At 43.3% G+C, this 19850-nt stretch overlaps 1 protein-coding gene across 1 annotated transcript in view; it reads right to left on the reverse strand.

Moving 5' to 3' along the window:
- Positions 1-19850, reverse strand: part of CRYL1 (crystallin lambda 1) — a 133695-nt gene that overhangs the window by 106770 nt on the left and 7075 nt on the right. Inside the window, exon 2 of the mRNA XM_056132804.1 lies at positions 16253-16360. Within this exon, the coding sequence (XP_055988779.1) occupies positions 16253-16360 (108 nt within the window). The remainder of the gene's footprint in view (positions 1-16252; positions 16361-19850) is intronic.

Here is a 19850-nt window from a genome sequence, read left to right on the forward strand (position 1 = left end):
AGATAGACAAATTCAATTACACTAAATTAAAAATTTTCTGAACTTCAAAAGAAATGAGAATACAGAGACAGCCCAAAGACTGGGAGAAACCATTTGCCCATTCCTCACTCAATAAAGGGTTAATATCAAAGATATATAAAGCACTAGTAGAATTCTACAAGAAAAAAAATGCACCCTGATGGAAAAATGGGAAGAAAAGAAACAGAAACAAATGGCCAAAAGACATATGAAAAAAATTCTCTATATCCCTAATGCAAATAAAATGCAAATCAAAACAACAACAAGATATCACTTCATACTAAAGAGACTGGTACACTACAAAAAGAACAACATCCAGTGTTGGGGAAGATGTGAGAGAAAAGGGATCCTCATTCACTGCTGGTAGGAATGTCACAACATGGACATCCCTCAAAAAACTAGGAATTGAGCTTCCATATGAGCTAGCAATAGACTCCTGGGTATAGCCCAAAGGCCCAAAAACACAATCTATTAAAAAAAATCTGCAATTGTATGTTCATTGCAACACTATTCACAGTAGCCAAAAATTGAAAACAACCCACATGTCCAAAACCAAGTAACACAATGAAGTATACCTTGGCTGTAAGAAAAGATGAAATGATATGATTTGCTGCTACATGGATAGATCTGGAGAGTATTGTGTGGAATGAAACCAGTCAATGGGAGAAGAGACTCAGAATGATCTCTCACTTGTGGAATATAAAGAAACTTCCTAATTCCCAAAGGCAATAGAAAGGAAGCGCAGGAGAGCTGGTATTCAGTAGGCAGCTTGCCACTAGGACAGGGGTTGGGGTGGGGTAAATTAGAAAAGGGACCCTTCCTAGAAAAACATCAGAGGGGAAATGTGCCCACCACAGAGGCAGGCTGTGGAGAAACTGGTGGGAAACTGGGGACACTGTTGGAGAAGGGAAGGGTGTTGGAACATTACATGCCTGAAGCCCAATCACAAATACATTTTTAACTTTGAAAAAATATAGTCAAAATGACATCTGCACTTCTATGTTCATTGCTGCACTGTTCACAATAGCCAAAATTTGGAAAAAACCCGAGTGTCCGAGAACAGATGACTGTTTAAAGAAATTTTGGTACATCTACACAAGGGAATACTACGCAGCTGTTAGAAAAGATGAAGTCATAAAATTTACATACAAGTGGTTCTACATGGAAAATATCAAGCTAAGTTAAATGAGCCAGAAAGAGAGGGACAGACATAGAAAGACTGCACACACCTGGGGAATATAAAGTAAGAGAATGGGAGTCTAACACCCAAGAATAATTGAGATAAGTACCAGGAGGTCTGCTCCAGGGCTTGGAAGCTGGCCTCACATGCTAGGGGGAAAGGCAGCTCGGATAGAGAAGGGAACGCCAAGTAAAGGATGTTTGGAGGACTTGCTTGGGATGCAAGATGCGTGCTGAAAGTAGACTACAGACAGAATGCGATGGCCACTCTAAACCTCAATTGCAAACTACAACACCCTAAAGGAAAGAGTGAGCAAAAGGGAATGCCCTGCCACAGAGGTGGGGTGGGGTGGGGGGGATGCGGTGTGAGGGTGGGAGGGCTACTGGTATCACTGGTGATGGAGACTAGGCACTGGAGGAGGGATGGGTATTCAGTCATTGTATAACTGAAACCCAAGCATGAAAGTTTATAAGTCTACAACTTTACCTCATGGTGTTTCACTAATAAAAAAAAAAAAGAGAAGAAAAAAAACTAACATAAAATGGTGACTAAATGAGAAAAAAAATACTTTGCAAATTTGTAATTCATGGTGATTCAATAAAAAATAATTTTTAAAACTGAGGCTTCACAAAATTAAAGATAAAAATTTAAAACAATTTTAAATAAATAAAAATGTATTTATATAAATAAAAAATTAAATTAAAAAATTTTAATTAAAGTTAAAAAATTAAGTTATTATCATGTGGTATAAAAGTATGATGTCCAATGACTCAGCACCTCTCCTGCAGTGGATACTATATGGATACTAAAATTCATTTTAATGTTTTTGAAGGGGTACAAAGGGGCACTTCTTTTATCTGAAGGTACAGTGCAGTTTTTAAAAAAATCTTGACTGCCCCCCACTAACAGAAGTCCCTAATTTGCCAAGGGCCCCCCACTCCATACCTCATTCTCTCTCCCCATATCTCTTACCAGCTCAGACCTGTTAGGCATCTGATTTTGAAGATGTCTGTGAAGCTCAGTCAGAATACCTACTGAGTCAGAATACCAGAGGAGGAAGCTCTCAGCATCAACACTCCCTGTCAATCACAGACCCCATAGGAAGGATGGCAGTTCAGATCCCCAAATGTGCTCCCTCAAACACACACCCACATACACACACTCTCACACACTCATACACACACGCTCTCACTCACACTCACAACCACACTCACACACAGACTCTCTCATACACACACATACTAAAGATATCTTCTTTTTTTTTATTAGTGAGACACCATGAGGTACAGCTGTAGACTTACAAATTTTGTGCTTGGGTTTCAATTATACAATCATCAAATACCCATCCCTCCACCAGTGCCTATTTCCCACCACCATGGATCCCAGTATAAAGATATCTTCTTTTCCAACAAGAACAGACCATCTCCAGAACAACCCTCCTCATTTCCTTCTTTTTCTCTGAACTTACTGCTTCTCTCCTCTACTTGATGAACTTTCCCGACCACTTTTACTAAAGTTCAGTTGTTCCAAATTGCACTACTGCTATACCCAAATGGGATTCTTGGCTGGTAAACAACTGAGACTTTACTTGTAGGTCAGTACCTCTCAGTAGAGCACATTCTCTCTGTGTGAAGTACATTCCCCACTGTCATATGGGAGGCCTTGTGGGAACAGCTGGTCCACCACTGCCTCCTCAAACCCAGCCCATGGTTGCTGCTCCATGTTCTCCCCTCTCCTTGGGGCGTTCAGAAGTTCTCTTCAGGATGGTGGTGACACTGGGACTTGGGAACAGGCAAGCAGAGGGCCTGTCAAGGGAAGCCTCAATCTGTTCATTTTGCCAGCACTTGGTTACACAGGCATATCAAGCACTATCCTGGCTAATCAATGTGTATCTGATTCCCAATATGTCACTTTCATAAACCACACAAGAAGACCGTGATATAGGAAACAGGATTCATGTACGTCCATAGCACAGGAGACCTGGATGAGGTCCAACAAGCCACCAGTTACCCCCCGCCCGGAGATAGCCAAAGAGTCTGACTCCTTCCAAATCTGTTTAAATTTTCAATCAGCATTGATAACTTTTGCAAGCCAGAGGAAGCAGAGCTGCCTGTCTGGAGGAAAACTACATGAAGCCATCACCTGACCTGTTATAATGGGTGAGTGGTGGCATTGTCTGTGAACACACAGAGAAGCAAGGCTGGTGACCAGCTGCCCCCCGGCCCCTGCATTAGAGCTAGAGATCCCTTATAGCTCTGAGCTTCTCAGCCGTCAACTTTCCTCAGCTCACTCCATGCAGAGAAACTGCAGTGAATCACTGAAGTCTGCTCCCGTCCAGGAACAGTGCCTCTATGTAACTGAGTCGCATTTGCTTTGTTCCATAAACTTGGAATAACTTCCCTATGAATGTCTTACTCACCTCTCTTATTTATATGCGCATTGCTTACATTTGTGGTAAGAGCAAAAAGTTTTATTGGCTTCCAATTATGTGCTACCAATATACAGAAATACAATTGGGTGACAGAGGGGCAGATAAGGGAGAGTCTGAGGGGCACCCTGATATCACAGTGCATTAGGATCTGGGTGATGTGGATAGGAAAGCCTAGACACCAGGTATAAAGAGAATAGATCAATCAATAGCAAAGCAATAAAATTTATTTTTAAAAGGAATATATTTTTTCTCAATTGACATGAATATTCCCCAACCTTGGGATTTCATCTATAAAATCTATATTCAGATTTCACTTTTTTTCTAGTTTATCTTATAAAGTATTCAGTATTGCCTTCTCCAGATGGAATCCATGAGCTTCTATAAGCATGGCTCTGGCATGCGAATACCAGGACTATTTTCTGAACCACAATGGGGCTGCCCCAGCTCCCAGGCAACCTCTGATTCTGGAAGTCACGCCCACAACTGCCCCCAGTGCCATCTTACAGTACACTGCAGCGAAGAAGAAAACTATCTGGAGGGCCCCACAGCTCCCGGAGAATTCTCCGGGCCCCAGACAGAGCCAATATCACCGGGAGGTCCCAGATGGGGTAAGTGCTGTCTCCCAGCTTTCTCCAGATGGAATCCCGGTGACCATGATCTTTTACAAGGATGGCTCTGGCATGCAGGTACCAGGATTATTTTCTGAACCGTGTAGCTGCATAAGCCATTTGCTGATATGCAAAGTGATCAATGGAAAGTAAATGATCTAGCATTTGTCCCTGAAAATGGTGGAAAAATCTGAGCAAAAGATAATGCCCAACTGAAATACATCTGGACTGTGTATTTAACTATGGTGCTATGCTGCTCTGGCAGGGGAAGGGTGTCTATCCCTCCACCTGTCCCCCTTTGCAGTGGCGACACAATGGCCTGCACCTTTTAGAGCCTAATGAACAGCCAGGTAGGCACGTGGGGCTTCATGGGATGGGGGGTGGAATTGGCCCTGCTCCCCGCCATGACAATGCTCCGGGTTGCCACCCTCAAACGCCTCCTTTGGCTTCTGACTGACCATGAACCCAGAGGCACACATACAAATCTTGGAACCCAGGGGCTTCTGGCAGTAATTCCTCCAGGTTTATTACTAAAATATCAGAAATCCAAATTCGCGTGGCCACTATTGTGGCCACACGACATCATATGCTCTTCATAATCAGCAATAAAAAATAAATTTTTTAATGATGTCTTTGTGACAGGTCTGAATGTTGGGGAAAATTCCAAATAACAATGTTGGGTCTTTTGTCGTAATATTAAATGTGATCAACGGAAAGAGAGAGAGAGAGAGAGAGAGAGAGAGAGAGAGAGAGAGAGTGTGTAAAGTGGAAATCTGCCACACAGGAGTGGGGTGAGTGGGAGGGGGGTTATACTGAGGTTCTTGGTGATGGAAAATGTGCACTGGTGAAGGGACGGGTATTTGATCATTGTATGACTGATCGAGACTTGAACTGAAAGGCTTTGTGACTGTTCTCATGGTGATTCAATAAATAAAAAAATAATAATAATAAAGTATTCAGTATCAGTCTGTATAGACCAGCTCAATTTCTCCTGACATCCTTTGACACAGAATTATTATCTGCATATAATAATTTGTGCGAATTTGGGAGCTGGGAAAGATGAGAATTATTCTAGGCCTTGAGAGTCTCTATGGAAACCACTGTACAGGAGAGCAGTTGTGGGAGACACAAGAGTGATGCTCTGACAAAACGCTACAGTGTTCCACGGGAATTGGGGCTTGAAACCACACATCACTTTCCACAGAAGTGGAATTCTCTGGTAACAAACAGCTAGAGAAAAACAAAACCAGAAACACCCATGCTCTAGAGTAAGAGCATCTGCCACAGGGCCAGTAACCTGGCTGGGCTCAGCCGTACCATTCACATGACAACAGCTGGACTGTGAGCTGCTGGTCTAGACTGGCCTCACCATCTGTCCAGCAGAGGGCGCCGGCTAGACTGGGCTACAGTGAACAGGATGTCAGCAAGCTAGGGAAGTCTTCAAACACAGGATTCTTCAGACCTAGGTATACGTGTACAGTACTGGGCATACAAAGGTGAGTGAAAAACAAAGACGCATCTTCTAATAAGGTTTTCTGAGGTCAAGCTCCTTTCCCGTTCTGATTTCAATGTGTCAAGTTTTAAGTTATTTATTCTGTCACACTGTTGAGGGAAAAGGTTTGTCGTAGTAGCTTTTTTTTTTAATTTACTAAGATTTCTCGACAAGGCAGAAGAAAGGAACAAATACAAAATGACCTCCTTTGTAATTGGGATTAGAGACATACAGCACGGGAGCAACCATGGACCAAAAGCAACACAACAGAACTGATCCACACAACCGAGTCGGTGGGGCATGGCGCAAAAGAGGGGAATTGGGGGCCTGGGGTGGGGGGAGGTGGGTACACTGGTGATGGATATGTATTGGAATGATGTGGCTGGAAAACCACCAATAGCTGTATTGTAAATCAAAGAACCTCAATCACTAAACTCAACTTTGAAAAAAAAAAACTACGGTGAACATAAAAGTAAAAAAGAAAATTCTTGACATAGTATGAGCTGGGATAACAATCTTCAATTTCATAACTTAAGACTTTGAAAACTAAATTTCATTGAGGTTAAGTTTATTTCACAAGCTAGACTTAAAATGCACCATTTTGACTCATTTAAGAAGCTCAGTGTTTCTGGTGCTAGAGGATGAATTTTGACCACATGGCATTTTCTTCCATAAAATGCTCGGCAGAATCTAAGTATAAAAGGTGAGCTCAGCTATAAGTGTGAGACAGATGGCACTGCGGGGGCTCCAGGCAGAGCACCCCAAGAAGTGCCACAGTAGCATCTGAGTATTTTTCATTTGCTTGAGATAAGTGGATACCAAAAACAATGCTCACGCCTATCCTCTGAAGAGGGGCTGACCCTTCCTGCGCCTGTCCTTTGAAGCAGGGGCTGACCCTCCCCGTGCCTGTCCTCTGAAGCAGGGCTGACCCTTCCCATACCTGAAGGGTAGCAGTCTTTCTTTTTTTTTTTATTTTATTGAATCACCATGAGACAGTTACAAGCCTTCATGTTTGGGTTATAATCACACAATGATCAAACACCCATTCCCTCCACCAGTGCACATTCCCTACCACCAATATCCCCAGTATACCCCCCCTTTCCCACTCTCCCTCCGCCTCCATGGTAGACATGATTCCTCATAATCTCTCTCTACTTTTGGGCATTATGGTTTGCAATACAGACACTGAGGGGCTGGAGCGATAGCACAGTAGGGAAGGTGTTTGCGTTGCAAGCAGCTGACCCGGGTTCGATCCTTGGCATCCCATAAGGTCCTCCGAGCACTGCCAGGAGTGATTCCTGAGTGCAGAGCTAGGAGTAACCCCTGAGCATCGCCAGGTGTGACCCAAAAAGAAAAACAAACAAGCAAAAAATACAGACACTGAGAGGTTATCATGTTTGGTCCTTTACCTACTTTCTACACACATCTCCCATCCCGACCAATTCCTCCAGCCATCTTTTTCTTAGTGATCCCTTCTCTATTCCAGCTGCCTTCGCTCCTTCGCTTATGAGGCAGGCTTCCAGCTATGAAGCAATCTATCTGTCCCGTGTATCTACTATCCTTAGATGTCAGCCTCGTGTTATGTTGTTTTGTACTCCACAAATGAGTGCAGTTCTTCTATGTCTGTGCCTCTCTTTCTGACTCATTTCACTTAGCATGAACTCTCCATGTCTATCCATTTATAAGCAAAGTTCATGACTTCATCTCTCCTGACAGTCTTTCACACATGCCAGGTCTCAAGGTCCTGTAAAACTGGATAAAAGTCATGTAAAAACTGACAAAGGTTTTCAGTAATATCTGAGCTTCAAGTTTCTTTGTGCCCTCAATTTCTTACAAATGTATTGTCTCTTTGTCTAAAAAGTGTATAAAGGTGTTACTTGCCATCCTAATGGGGGGAAATCTCAAATTCTAGGGCAAATTTGCACATGTAAAATTAAATTTGCCTTTTTTCTTGTTAATCTGTCTTATGTAAATTCACTACCTTTCCAGATAAAAGGATTGATCTATAATGGTACTGAGAATGTCTTCCTCTTCAACAGTAGGAAAATCAGTGGAAAATACATCTAAAAGAAATTCCTTCTGAGATTCTTGGAAAGGTAATTAGGATTCAGTTAAAAAAATAACTGGGCTAGTTAGGGTCTATCATGAGGTTGAACCAGAAGCAGCAATAAATCTTTCCTACCTGAAAAAAAAAAGTATTTAAAACAAGAACAAGAGACTTGCACTCACTCCTCTTAACTAGATCTCTCTGTATTAAAATGGCATGTCTGAGAATCTTGAGGCTTAAGAAAGGGAAACAGATTGTTTTACTTAAGACACAAAACCCAAAGCAAACTAGCAGGGCAAAGATCCTACTACTCAAACAGATTTCCCTGAGACTATTTGCTCACAGGCTGTCACAGGATACCCTGAGAGTTTTGCTTCCTGCTGAAGAAGTGCAACCAGTTCCACAGTTATGTTAATCAGCTTAAAGATAGATTATGAAAATAAAGCCACTGCTATTCAAAAGAAATGTGCAGGAGCCAGGGCAATAGTACAGTGAGCAGGCATTTGCCATGCACGCAGCCAACCCTGGTTCAATCCCCAGCATCCCATAGGGTCCCCCGAGCACCGCCAGGAGTAATTCCTGAGTGCAGAGTCCCTAAGCATCTCCGGGTGTGACCCAAAAAGAAAAAAATAAAGGTGCTCTTCAAACCTTACTCTGAATTCAGTTAAATTTGCTTCTGTGGCTGTTGATAGCAACAATATTTGGGTGTTTCTGGTCCAAAAATGTTAAAAGGCTTATAGTAAAAGCCTAATCAGGCACTAGGAAAATTAATATATAGAAACCTCACTTAAATGAAGTTGGAGTGGGCCAGAAAAAAATATTACAATTGGTAAGGCACTTGCCTTGCATGCCGCTTTACCCAGATTCAACCCCTGGCCTCCCTTATGGTCTCCTAAGCATCTCCAGGAGAGGTCCTTGAGCACAGCCAGGAATAAACCCTAAGCAGCACCAGTATGACACCCAAACCAAAAGTAATGCAATGAGTTGGAGAGAAACAGACAGTTGGCAAGGATACTACCCGAAGACAAAAGTGTATGTTGCACCTCACAACAGAAGTGAAGTCGCACTGCAAGCACGAAGGAGTCTCTTGTCCATGTTGGCTGAGTAACATATCAGCTAATGAGACAATGTCATATTCCAGCCAGTGGGAGGACACTTCACTTCAAACCCCATCTACTCCAATTCACTATAGCACTGTAGCACTGTCATTCCATTGTTCTTCTATTTGCTCAAGCAGGCACCAGTAACATCTCCATTCGTCCCTGTCGCATATTAGTGTAAACCAATGGCGTCTGCTCGCTCCAGGAAAACTAAGTGAGACTTGTTGTTGCTGTTTTTGGCATATAGAATACACCACGGGTAGCTTGCCAGGCTCTGTTATGTAGGCAGGATACGCTTGGTAGCTTGCGGAGCTCTCCAAGAGGGACAGAGGAATAGAACCCAGTTCAGCCTCATGCAAGACAAACACCCTACCCACTGTGCTATCACTCCAGCCCATTCTGTAATTCATTTAACATTGTTGAAGGAATCAGTTTTGAAACACTATGCCTCAAACCAATCATGAATAACTTTATAATTTCATAGTGACTAAATAAAAAATAAATTTCAAAAAAATTAATCAATTTAAGAATGTTTTTTCCTTTGTTCTGGAAAAGAAGTGGAAATGTTTTGCCTTCCATGGCCAAAATTTATTTTATCCAAAAGAATAACTGGATGGATGCTTATTTATTGTTACTTGGTTGGGGTTGGGGGAGTTGGGGGGGGTAGAAGGGGACCACACTCAGTCCAGTGCTCAGGACTTACTCCTGGCTCTGTTCTCAAGGATCACTCCTGGTGGGACTCAGGGGACCATATGAGGTGCCCAGGATCAAACCCAGGTGAGCCACACGCAAAGTAAGCACCCTACCCACTGTACTGTTGCTCTGGATACATGCTGCTTATTTATTTGAGGATAAGCATCATCAATATTAAGGATTATTAGCTCTAAATTAAGCAACATAGTAAGATAACAAGAAAACCTGCATCTAATTCTTTTGTAAAAGATAAAAATAAATACAATTTTCCCATGTGCTCCCTGATGCCTGAAAGAGATTCAAAGTGGTCAAAACTGGGGCTGGAGAGATAGTACAGAGGGCAAGGCATTTGCCCTGCATGTAGCCAACCTGGGGTTGATCCTTGGCACTGTATATGTTCCCAAGCAAGCCAGCAGTGATCCCTGAGCATAGCCAGGAGTAAGCCCTGGGCACTGCCAAGTATAGCTCAAAAATAAATTTTTTTTAAATATAACGTGAAATACATGGAGCAATAGAACACAGAATACTTTGGGAATCTAAGAGTTTCACCAAGGTTACAAAGGAATTGGAAGTGACTTTGTTATACGTCAATTTTTCATAGTGAGATTAAAGCTGTCACTGTCCTCCCGTTGTTCATCAATTTGCTCGAGCGGGTCCAGTAACATTGTGAGACTTATTACTGCGTTTGGCATATCGAATATGTCACGGGGAACTTGCCAGGCTTTGCTGCGCGGGCGAGATACTCTCGAGATTAAAGCTAATGTGATTAAATTCATTACACAACATTCACATGCCTCTTGGCCAGTTAAAGGCTAAAACTTTGAAAGCATCAGAGTGCTGGGATGCCTGGCTTATCTGTGCTGCCATGTTGCTCTATGTTAAACAACAGGATATGTGTACCCTAACCCAGAGCGATGGAAACTGTTGTCCACTCGATGTATGGCCGTAACCAGGTCCCACTTTCTTGTATTTACCAGGATGTGTGGCAAAATGTTTAGCTCAAACTACAGACAGCATAGCCCACAGTTAATTTTGTATTACCTTCTGTTACTTTTGAATATAATCTTAGAGTGTCGATGCAAACTCGGTTTTTGAGTCACTGGTTGGATGGGCAGAGGCCCACACCCATCCTCATGTCCCACCGCCCTTCTGTACCCCAACTATCTCAGCAAGTCAGGACAAACTTGGGCATAACAACCTTTAAAAAACAAAAGGTGAAACGACAATAAAATTGAAAAAAAAAAAAGCACAGAATCCCTGGTCAATATCCAGATGCCGCCTGTCCCCACAGGGGCTGGGAGACGAGGGCACTTTTCTTAAATGGCTGGTGGACTTTCTTATACGACAGTATTTGTGTGAAAATGGTATGAGCTACAAAGCTGGGTGTCGCCCAGTCAGCTTCACTGGGACTCAGCCAGACCCCTTTCTTCCTGTTTGCTCCTGTCACTGTCACTCCACAGTGAGTAATCACGACACACACCAAATGAGTTACGGGGCTCAGCTCTCTGACTGAGTGCTAGTGGCTGACCCAGAGCAGATCCTTCAGAAGATTACGTGCCCTTCCCCACCAGGTTTAGCTCCCTTCCAGGACTGGGCCAGTAGTTAGCTTCTCCTCTCCAAATCCACCATCCACAGACTTAGCACTAGAACCAGCTAGAATCCCAGGTCAAGGGGCCAGGAGAAGGACAGTGGTCAGGGTGCCAGCTAGCAAACACCGGACCTGGGTTCATCCATGGCCTCTTGAGCATCAGCCATGCAGCCAGAACAGCCCAGCAGCCCATTGGTGGTACCAGCCCCACAGGGTCCAATCCAGTACAGACCTCCAGCCCAAATGACTGAGATTCACCAGGCAGACCGAGGCCTCCTAGTGAATCTGCCTGGGAAGCCACTCCCTCCACTCTACAAAAAATATTCAGTCTAGGACCATGGGTATGGCTTAAGTCCTCAACAACATGCATGGCCCTGAGCTCCATCACCAGTAGTACACATCTGTCACCCCAAAGCCCTGCCTGGAGAGTCCCCCTGCTCCCCTTAACACTGTGAGCTCCCCAAGTACTGCGGGACCCAAAAAATGCAAGAAAAGCTGAGACAAGCTGAAAGGTCAGCATCACACAGAGGATGTGGAACCTGAGACCCACCATCGGCTCAAGCACCCTTTCCAGGATGGGGCATTTCACTGATCTTGTTTAGGCATATCCCTTTCTGTGAAAATTAAAGATAAATTTAACAAAGTTGATATGATTTTACTTATTTAGGAATACCATAAATTCCTTAAAATTCTTTGCAAGTCTATTCCCCTTTCTGGTTTGTCCCACTATTGATAAATAATTTATTATTCTCCATGTCACCACTCCCAACATGGTAAACCAGCATTAAGTTCTAGAAGGTACTCTACTCTATACTGTATTCTTTTTACACACTCTCAGATTCACATCCTATCACCGCCACCATGTCAGCTCATCTATCGGTCCAGCTTCAGAGACTTATGATGAAATCTAGAAAGAGATCAACTAGCCACAAAAATTTCTTGGACAGATGAGTCCCCGACTAAGATGCTAGGGGTGACCTTGGGCAGGGTGGGCCAAGTCCCTGCCCTTCTGAAGATTCAGCAGCTGTACTCACCCCAACAGCCACCACCTTACTCACAGGCAGACTCCACCACCTCATGACTGAGCTCCGCAGAGATGCCAAACTCTGGAAAATTTCACATATGCTGAGGTTTATTTGGCTAAAAATCTCCAGGTCTTCTCAGAATGAGGGTGGGTGACCCATTCCCCTCACCCGCACCATACCTCTGGAAGCCCCAGCACCCACACCCACATTCCACCACAGCCACCATATAAGATCACTGTCGAGTTAAATAGTCTGCATTTTCTGGAGTGTGCAGATGTAATCTTGGCGGCTCAATATCTCCAAACCATAATACTAGCAACCCAGTAGGCGCACATCAGGTTGGATGGGAAAGTAACAGAGAAGTCAATTAAGCTCAATTAACAAAAACATTGACACAGAAAGCCCAACTAGCAACAACATTTAGTAAACCCTCAGACAAGGACTTAATGTCCCCACGAAGAGACATAATTTTCACAAATTTTCTTTAACTGAAGTATTTTTTGGATCATTCCACTGACCATTTAATGGTAATAAGCAATATAAAATAAATTATTGTGGGTGTGCCATAGGGGCTGGCTTGAGGGACAGTTGGGAAAATGGAGACAATGGTGGAAGGATTGGTGTTGGACTATTGAATGCCTGTAACAAATCATCATGAACCATTTTGTAAACCACCATATTTAAATAATGTGGGGAGAAAAAAACCCTCTGATTTGATTGTTCAAGAGGGCTCAGTAACGTCTTCATTGTGAGACTTGTTGTTACTGTGTTTGGCATATCAAATACATCACAGGTAGCTTGCCAGGCTTTGCCGTGCGAACGGGATGCTCTCGGTAGCTTGCCGGGCTCTCTAAGAGGGGCAGAGGAATCTAAGGCAGAGGAATCGAACTCGGGTCGGCCTTGTTCAATGCAAATGCCCTGCCCATTGTGCTATTGTTCCAGCCCAAATAATATTAAGATAAACTTCAAGTCTTCTAATACATGGACTTTTTAATTTAGTTTCACCACATTTGGTCCTTATAGATTGGGTTCAGCCTATTTTTTTTAAAAAATTCTCCAATGAAAGAGAGAGTGAGAGAGAGTGAGAGAGAGAGAGAGAAAGAGAGAGAGAGAGAGAGAGAGAGAGAGAGAGATGGCAGGTTAGGGATGGTGGGGCAGTCAGGGAGGAAAACTGGGAGCACTGGTGATGGGAAATGTACACTGGTGAAGAGTCGGGTGTTGGAACACTATATGACTGAAACCCAATCATGAACAATTTTGTAACTGTATATCTCACAGTGATTCAATTAAAATATAAATATTTTAATTCTCCAATAAATATTTTATTGTAAAAAAACTCTGATTCACAAAACTGCATGGTATTAGAAAAATTTAAGGCTTATTATGGACAGATTCTGACCAGGGGATTAGAATCAAGAGCCCAAAGACAAATCTCCAGATCCATCAACTAATTTCCAATTAGCTGGGTACATGGAAGAAGCTGGGTACATAAAACAGAATACAGGAAGGCCTTCAGCAAACAGTATGAGGAAAAGTGGGGAATATCAAGCAAAAAATTGAAGCTGGGTCCCTATCCCATACCTTATACAGAGTTTTTCAAAGCAAAACAAAGATGAAGGCAAATCCATTACACAGGCAAAACACTCTGAGTCTTGGACCTTAGACGTGGTTTCAGTGATATGAGTCCACTGGCAAAACCAACAGAAACACCAATAAGTGTTTAATTTGATAACTTTCTTATCACATTAAAATGTTTCTGCGTGCAAAAGAAACATAGGCTAAAAATAAGAGGTCCCTTACTGAGTGGGAAAAAAAATATTCTCCCTCAACAAATCAGATAAAGGATTAATGTGCAAGATATACAAAGATGTATAAAGACTTCACAGAGATCAGCAACAAAATTCCAAAAACCATATGAAAAGCAGGGAGAGGATATTAACAGATGTTTCTTTGAAGAAGACAGACATATAGCCAACAGGCACATGAAAAGTGCTCATCATCACTTATCTGAAAACTGCAAATCAAGATGACAATGAAACACCATCTCATACCAGTGGGAGTATCCAAAAAACCTAGAAACAGGGTTGGAGAGATAGTGCAGAAGGTAAAGTACTTGCCTTGTAAGCAGCTGGCCCAGGTTCAATGCCCAGAACTGCAAACGATCCCTTGAGCGCCTCTAGTAGTCCCTGAGTGCAGAGCCAGGAGTAAGCCCTAAGGCCCAAAACCCAGGTAAGGTAAGGTAAGGTAAAGGCCCTCCCGTTGATCGTCGATTTGCTCGAGCGGGCCCAGTAACGTCTCCATTGGAGACTTTGTTGTTACTGTGTCTGGCATATCGAATACTCTCGGTAGCTTGCCGGGCTCTCCGAGAGGGGCGGAGGAATCGAACTCGGGTCGGCCATGTTGGCCGCTTGTAAGGCGAACGCCCTACCCCAGAAGGGAAAAAAAAAAAACACCTGGAAAAGGTCTGTAGGTCTGTGTATGCAGACAAGTATTAAAAAGTAACTCTCATTCACTTCCCATGGGAATGTGGTCTGGTTCAATCTCTATGGAAAACCGCATAGAGATCCCAGGAAAGTAAGAATACAACCCAGCAGTTCCAATTCTAGGTAGCTACCACCAGGACACAAAAACATTTCATTCCAAAGGATATATTGCACAACATTATTTTTTGCAGGATTTAGCACAGTACCTAGGAAATGGAATCGAGCCAGGTGTACAATGACAGACAGCAGATCAGGAAGATACTGTACATATACCAAATAGAATACCATGTAGCTGCAAGGAACGATGAAATCATGCAACTCACCACAAAATGGATGGAACTGGAGGATATTATGTTAAGTAAAATAAGTTACAAAAATGAAAAAGGAAAAAAAGGGAAAATATTGAATGATCTCACTTATCTGTGGTATAAAGAATAACATGAAAAGGGATTGCAATATAAAGTACAATAGCTTGTCAAACTACAATTGTGTATGAAAAAACTATTTTTAGGTAAAGAAAATTAAAAGATATTTGCTACTTCTGGTATGCCCCAGAGCAAGATAATGATAACCTAAATAAAACCATGTCTATGTCTCAGGGGGTCAAACCTGAATTCAGTGATAAGCTGCCTTTGGCAAACGTGCTGTTTGTCAGGGCACTTTTATACCCAGCATATCGCATTCCTTTGGCTCTTTGAACTTTGACCACCCTCATTCTCGACATTTTTTTCTCTGGCACTTATTTTCCTCTGCCTCATATAATTAATTCTTAAAATTCATCCCTCCACATACTCAGCATGCATCACCTTATCAGTGCATTCCTCTCACACCTGTAGCCATAAGTCACCAGTTTATACAAAGTCTAATAGTCACTGTTTGATCAATAACTCAGAACAAGGTCTGTTCTGAGACTTCACTGTAGCACTGTCCTTCCGTTGTTCGTTGTTTTGCTCGAGCGGGCACCAGTAACATCTCCATTGTGAGACTTCTTGTTACTGTCTTTGGCATATCAAATAGGTCACGGGTAGCTTGCCAGGCTTTGCCGTGTGGGTGGGATACCCTCGGTAGCTTGCCGGGCTCTCCAAGAGGGGAGAAGGACTCAACCCGGGTCGGCTGTGTACAAGGCAAACGCCCTACCCGTTGTGCTATTTAGCTGAGTCAGTAGAGCATCAGACTTTGTGAGACTTGACCGTATGCTTCTAAAAGGTAACATGCAGGTTGCTAGCACTTGCTGACAACAGCCTGTCCAACCCAGAGGGAAGGCAGGAAACCCAGATTTTCAGTCAGGTGAGATACAGAGAAGATGTTCACAATTTATTCAGGTGTGTGCCTCAGTCTGATTCCCCCCACACACAGGATCCCTAGGGTCCTTCCTCACAATGCAAGGCTCTGTCTGAGCCTTCATTCATGTCTCCACTGTGAATGAAACCTTTGCATATTTTGTACTTACTAGTTCAAAGGCACCATCGCATTCTCAAATGAAAGAATGAAATTACAGACACTAGGAGTCTTGAGAAAATGATAAATAAGACCAAACGGAATCAAGTGAGCTCCTCCCAGGCCCTCCCTGAAAGTGCCGTGACTTACCTGACATTTTCCAGGGCACTTGTTATCTGCTGCTGCTCAATGTCGTAAAGCTTCACCTGGAGGCCTCCGCTGGCAAACAGCATAGCCCAGCTGCACCCAATGAGCCCACTAAATGGAGAAAAAAAAATTTAAGTTTCCATGTAGCATAATCAGGTTTTCATCCCTAACCCAGAATAAAACATATAAAATTATACAGCATTGCATCTTAAAATACTTAAAATAGTCCTGTCCTGTCCTCCCATTGCTCATCAATTTTGCTCAAGCGGGCCCAGTAACGTCTCCATTGTGAGACTTGTTACTGTGTTTGGCATACTGAATACTTTACGGGTAGCTTGCCAGGCGCGTGGGCAAGATACTCTCGGTAGCTAGCCAGGCAGGCTCTCCGAGAGGGGCGGAGGAATCGAAACTGGCTCCGCCAGGCTGGCTGTGCACAAGACAAATGCCCTAACCCTGTGCTATCGCTCCAGTATCTTGAAATTATACTTCTAAGAGCTGTATCTAAAACTTGACATTTCCACATAGTGTGTGAATTCTTAGCCCGGTGCCAGTACTAATGCTCCACATGAAGTGCCACCTTCTCACACTAGACAGAAAGCAGCAGTGGGCGGCGGCCAAGTAGTCTGGGGGAGAAAGGTCTACAGATACTGTCAGGTATATTTCCTATATTCTTCAAAAATGAATCACTGCTACCACCTTTGGGCATGAATTAGAATCAGACTATATTAAACATTTAGGTCTTGATCTTCATAGCCTACAAGACAGGTGCGGTTACTTCCATTTTATGCAAAGTGAAAAAGGACTCAGAGCACAGGCATTCTGACCTGTGGGATGAATACAAACAGAGAAATAGAAGTAGAGGAGAGAACTGAACAATTCCCACTGGTCAAATAAAGCTGAAACAATGGAGAGAAAAACAAAAATAAAGTAACATTACTGAATAAATAAATGAGGAAAAAAAGGAAATCTTTTGTGTAGAATTCCAAATAATTTATGCAGACACTCTGCCCTCAAGGAGTCACCACATACATCCCTTCCCTGAGGTGGAACGAGACAGAGTGATACCCTTTCCAGGAGGATAGTATGGGAAGGGGGATGACTGGGGTAACTTTACTGGAGAAACGTCGGCCAGGTGAGCACCACCAGTACCAACAGTGGTCAATCACGCAGACAGAATAGGCATCTGATGCAAGGAAAAGGGACCTCTACCTCTGTGACTCCCCCCCCCCCCTTAAACATCCATCACTTCAATATCATAATAAGCAAACCTCCACACAGTGACAACACCAGACACTCTACACGCAGCTGGCCAACTGTCAAGGCCTACAATGAAGACAGCAGAAGAAACTCAGTGAAGAGGATCCCGAGGATAAAGGCCAAGTCAACAGAAATTGCTGGCCTGAAACATGCTCAAACAAAGGAGCCATCTCATATTTGGAAAAATTCACACTAATTTATTCATAGTTTGAAGGAAGGAAATCCTGGAACATACTACAGTGATGCTGGACCTTGAGGCAGTAGTAGGTGAAACATCAGTTACAAAAGGATAAATACCGTGTGGCCCCACATTTATTAAGACAATTATTCTAATTCATGGGGACAAAAGGCCGGGGCTGAGTGAGGAAGGAAAGGGGAGTTATTCACCCCTTGGGTGGGGTTTCAGACTTGCAATATGAGTAGACTCTGGACACTGGGTGCACAACAATGTGAATGTACTTACCATCACTGAGATATACACTTGAAATATTATATTATGTTTATTAATATATATTGATGAGCAGCCTGCAAAACAGTTAACAATTTAACAACCTGAAAAAGGCTAATTCTGACCTGCTCACCCAACCAGAAGACAATAGGACCTGCTCTTGTTTGCATAGAGGAAAATGTACTGTGAACATCCTTCCAAACTCAGCCCCATGTCTTGTTATCCTCAAACCCTGGACCACCTAAGGGCCTTTTTCTCATGAGTTTTCAGCCTTAGACAAACTCTCGACCAGTGGATTCAGCTTATGCATATACTCATGCCTGGGTGCGCAGACTGCTGGAGGGGAGGCAAATGATGGATATTTCCATAATACTTTCTGGGGCTGGAGCGATAGCAGGGGCTGAAGCGATAGCACAGCGGTAGGGCGTTTGCCTTGCACGCAGCCAACATGGCCGACCCGAGTTCGATTCCTCCGCCCCTCTCGGAGAGGCCAGCAAGCTACCAAGAGTATCTCGCCCGCATGGCAGAGCCTGGCAAGCTCCCTGTAACATATTCGATATGCCAAACACAGTAATAACAAAGTCTCCAATGGAGACGTTACTGGGCCCGCTCGAGCAAATCGACGAACAATGGGAGGGCCTTTACTTTACTTACTTTACTTTCTGGAACTAGTGAAATGACAGGAAGGGAGCAGGTCCCGGCTTGCAGCACCCCATATGGTCCCGCTGAGCCTGCCAGGAGTGATCTGAGAGCACAGAGCCAGGAATAAGCTCTAAGGGGTATGTGTGCACACCTCACCCCCAACTCCCCCTCCTCTGAGCACTCACAAAAATAAATAAATAACAGTGACTTTATACAGCAAGTTTTTAAGCTAAGCTACCAGCAATATGAACTTGTTTTAAATGAACATGTTTTTGTTTGCCTGTTGAATAAAATAAGATCTATGCACTGGGAACTCTCATCTTTGTATTCTTGGAATAAAATACAGAGACCTGACTGGTATTTGCCACTGACAATGACAATAAGCCCCTGCCCTGGGTCAGCATGGAAGCCATCACACTGTGCAAGTATTCAGAGTGTCAACCATCACATGTTCTCAGCTCTGACAAAACTATACTTCCTGTGCTGGGGTCGCAGACAAAAGGGCATGTCAGACTGCACATCTAGAAGGACGAGGTGCTAGAGAAAAAGAGAGAGCAGAAGATGGGCCACTAGCAAAAGCACAGGCTGGGAGCCAGAACAGGGTGTGAGTACTGAAGGGGACTCGGTCACAGAAGACCGGAGGAGGTATATGGGGACAGACCAGCAGGATTCTTGGCAGAGTGAAGCAGGTGCGCAAGGCAGAGCTGAGAGTCTTACACAGATGAGCAAGGCTATTCTTCTTCTAGAAGACAGAAGTGTGGATAGATCCAAGGGTCTAAGTGTTGGAACAGAAATAGGAAGAGTAGAGAGTCCATTAATACTGAGGAAGAAGACTCTAGATGGAATAGACTTAGGGAGAAAACTCTGTGAGTTCAAAAGTCTGCTTTAAATTTGAGATATCTAATCATAATATTTAGTCAACAACTGCTTATGCCTTAAGGTCTGGGGGCAAGGTCTGGGTTGAGGGTAGTAGTTTAGTATTTAATAGTGGCAGTATTAAACTGATAGTACTGAAACCACAAAGGAAGCATCTACTAAGAAAGTCACAAGACTGAGTTTTGGGACACTTCATCTTTGATAAAGAAAGTTATAGAGACAAACAGGACTTCTTTTCGTAAAAAAAAAAAAAAAAATGAGTAGGGTGTTTGCTTTGCACACAGCCGAACCAGGTTCAATCCCCAGCACTCCATATGGTTCCCTGAGTAACTCCTGAGTGCAGAGCCAGAATTAACACCTGAGCAGCACCAGGTGTCA

The sequence above is a fragment of the Sorex fumeus genome, unplaced genomic scaffold (genome assembly GCF_029834395.1).
Source record: "Sorex fumeus unplaced genomic scaffold, SorFum_2.1 ptg000095l, whole genome shotgun sequence".
NCBI lineage: Eukaryota > Metazoa > Chordata > Mammalia > Eulipotyphla > Soricidae > Sorex > Sorex fumeus.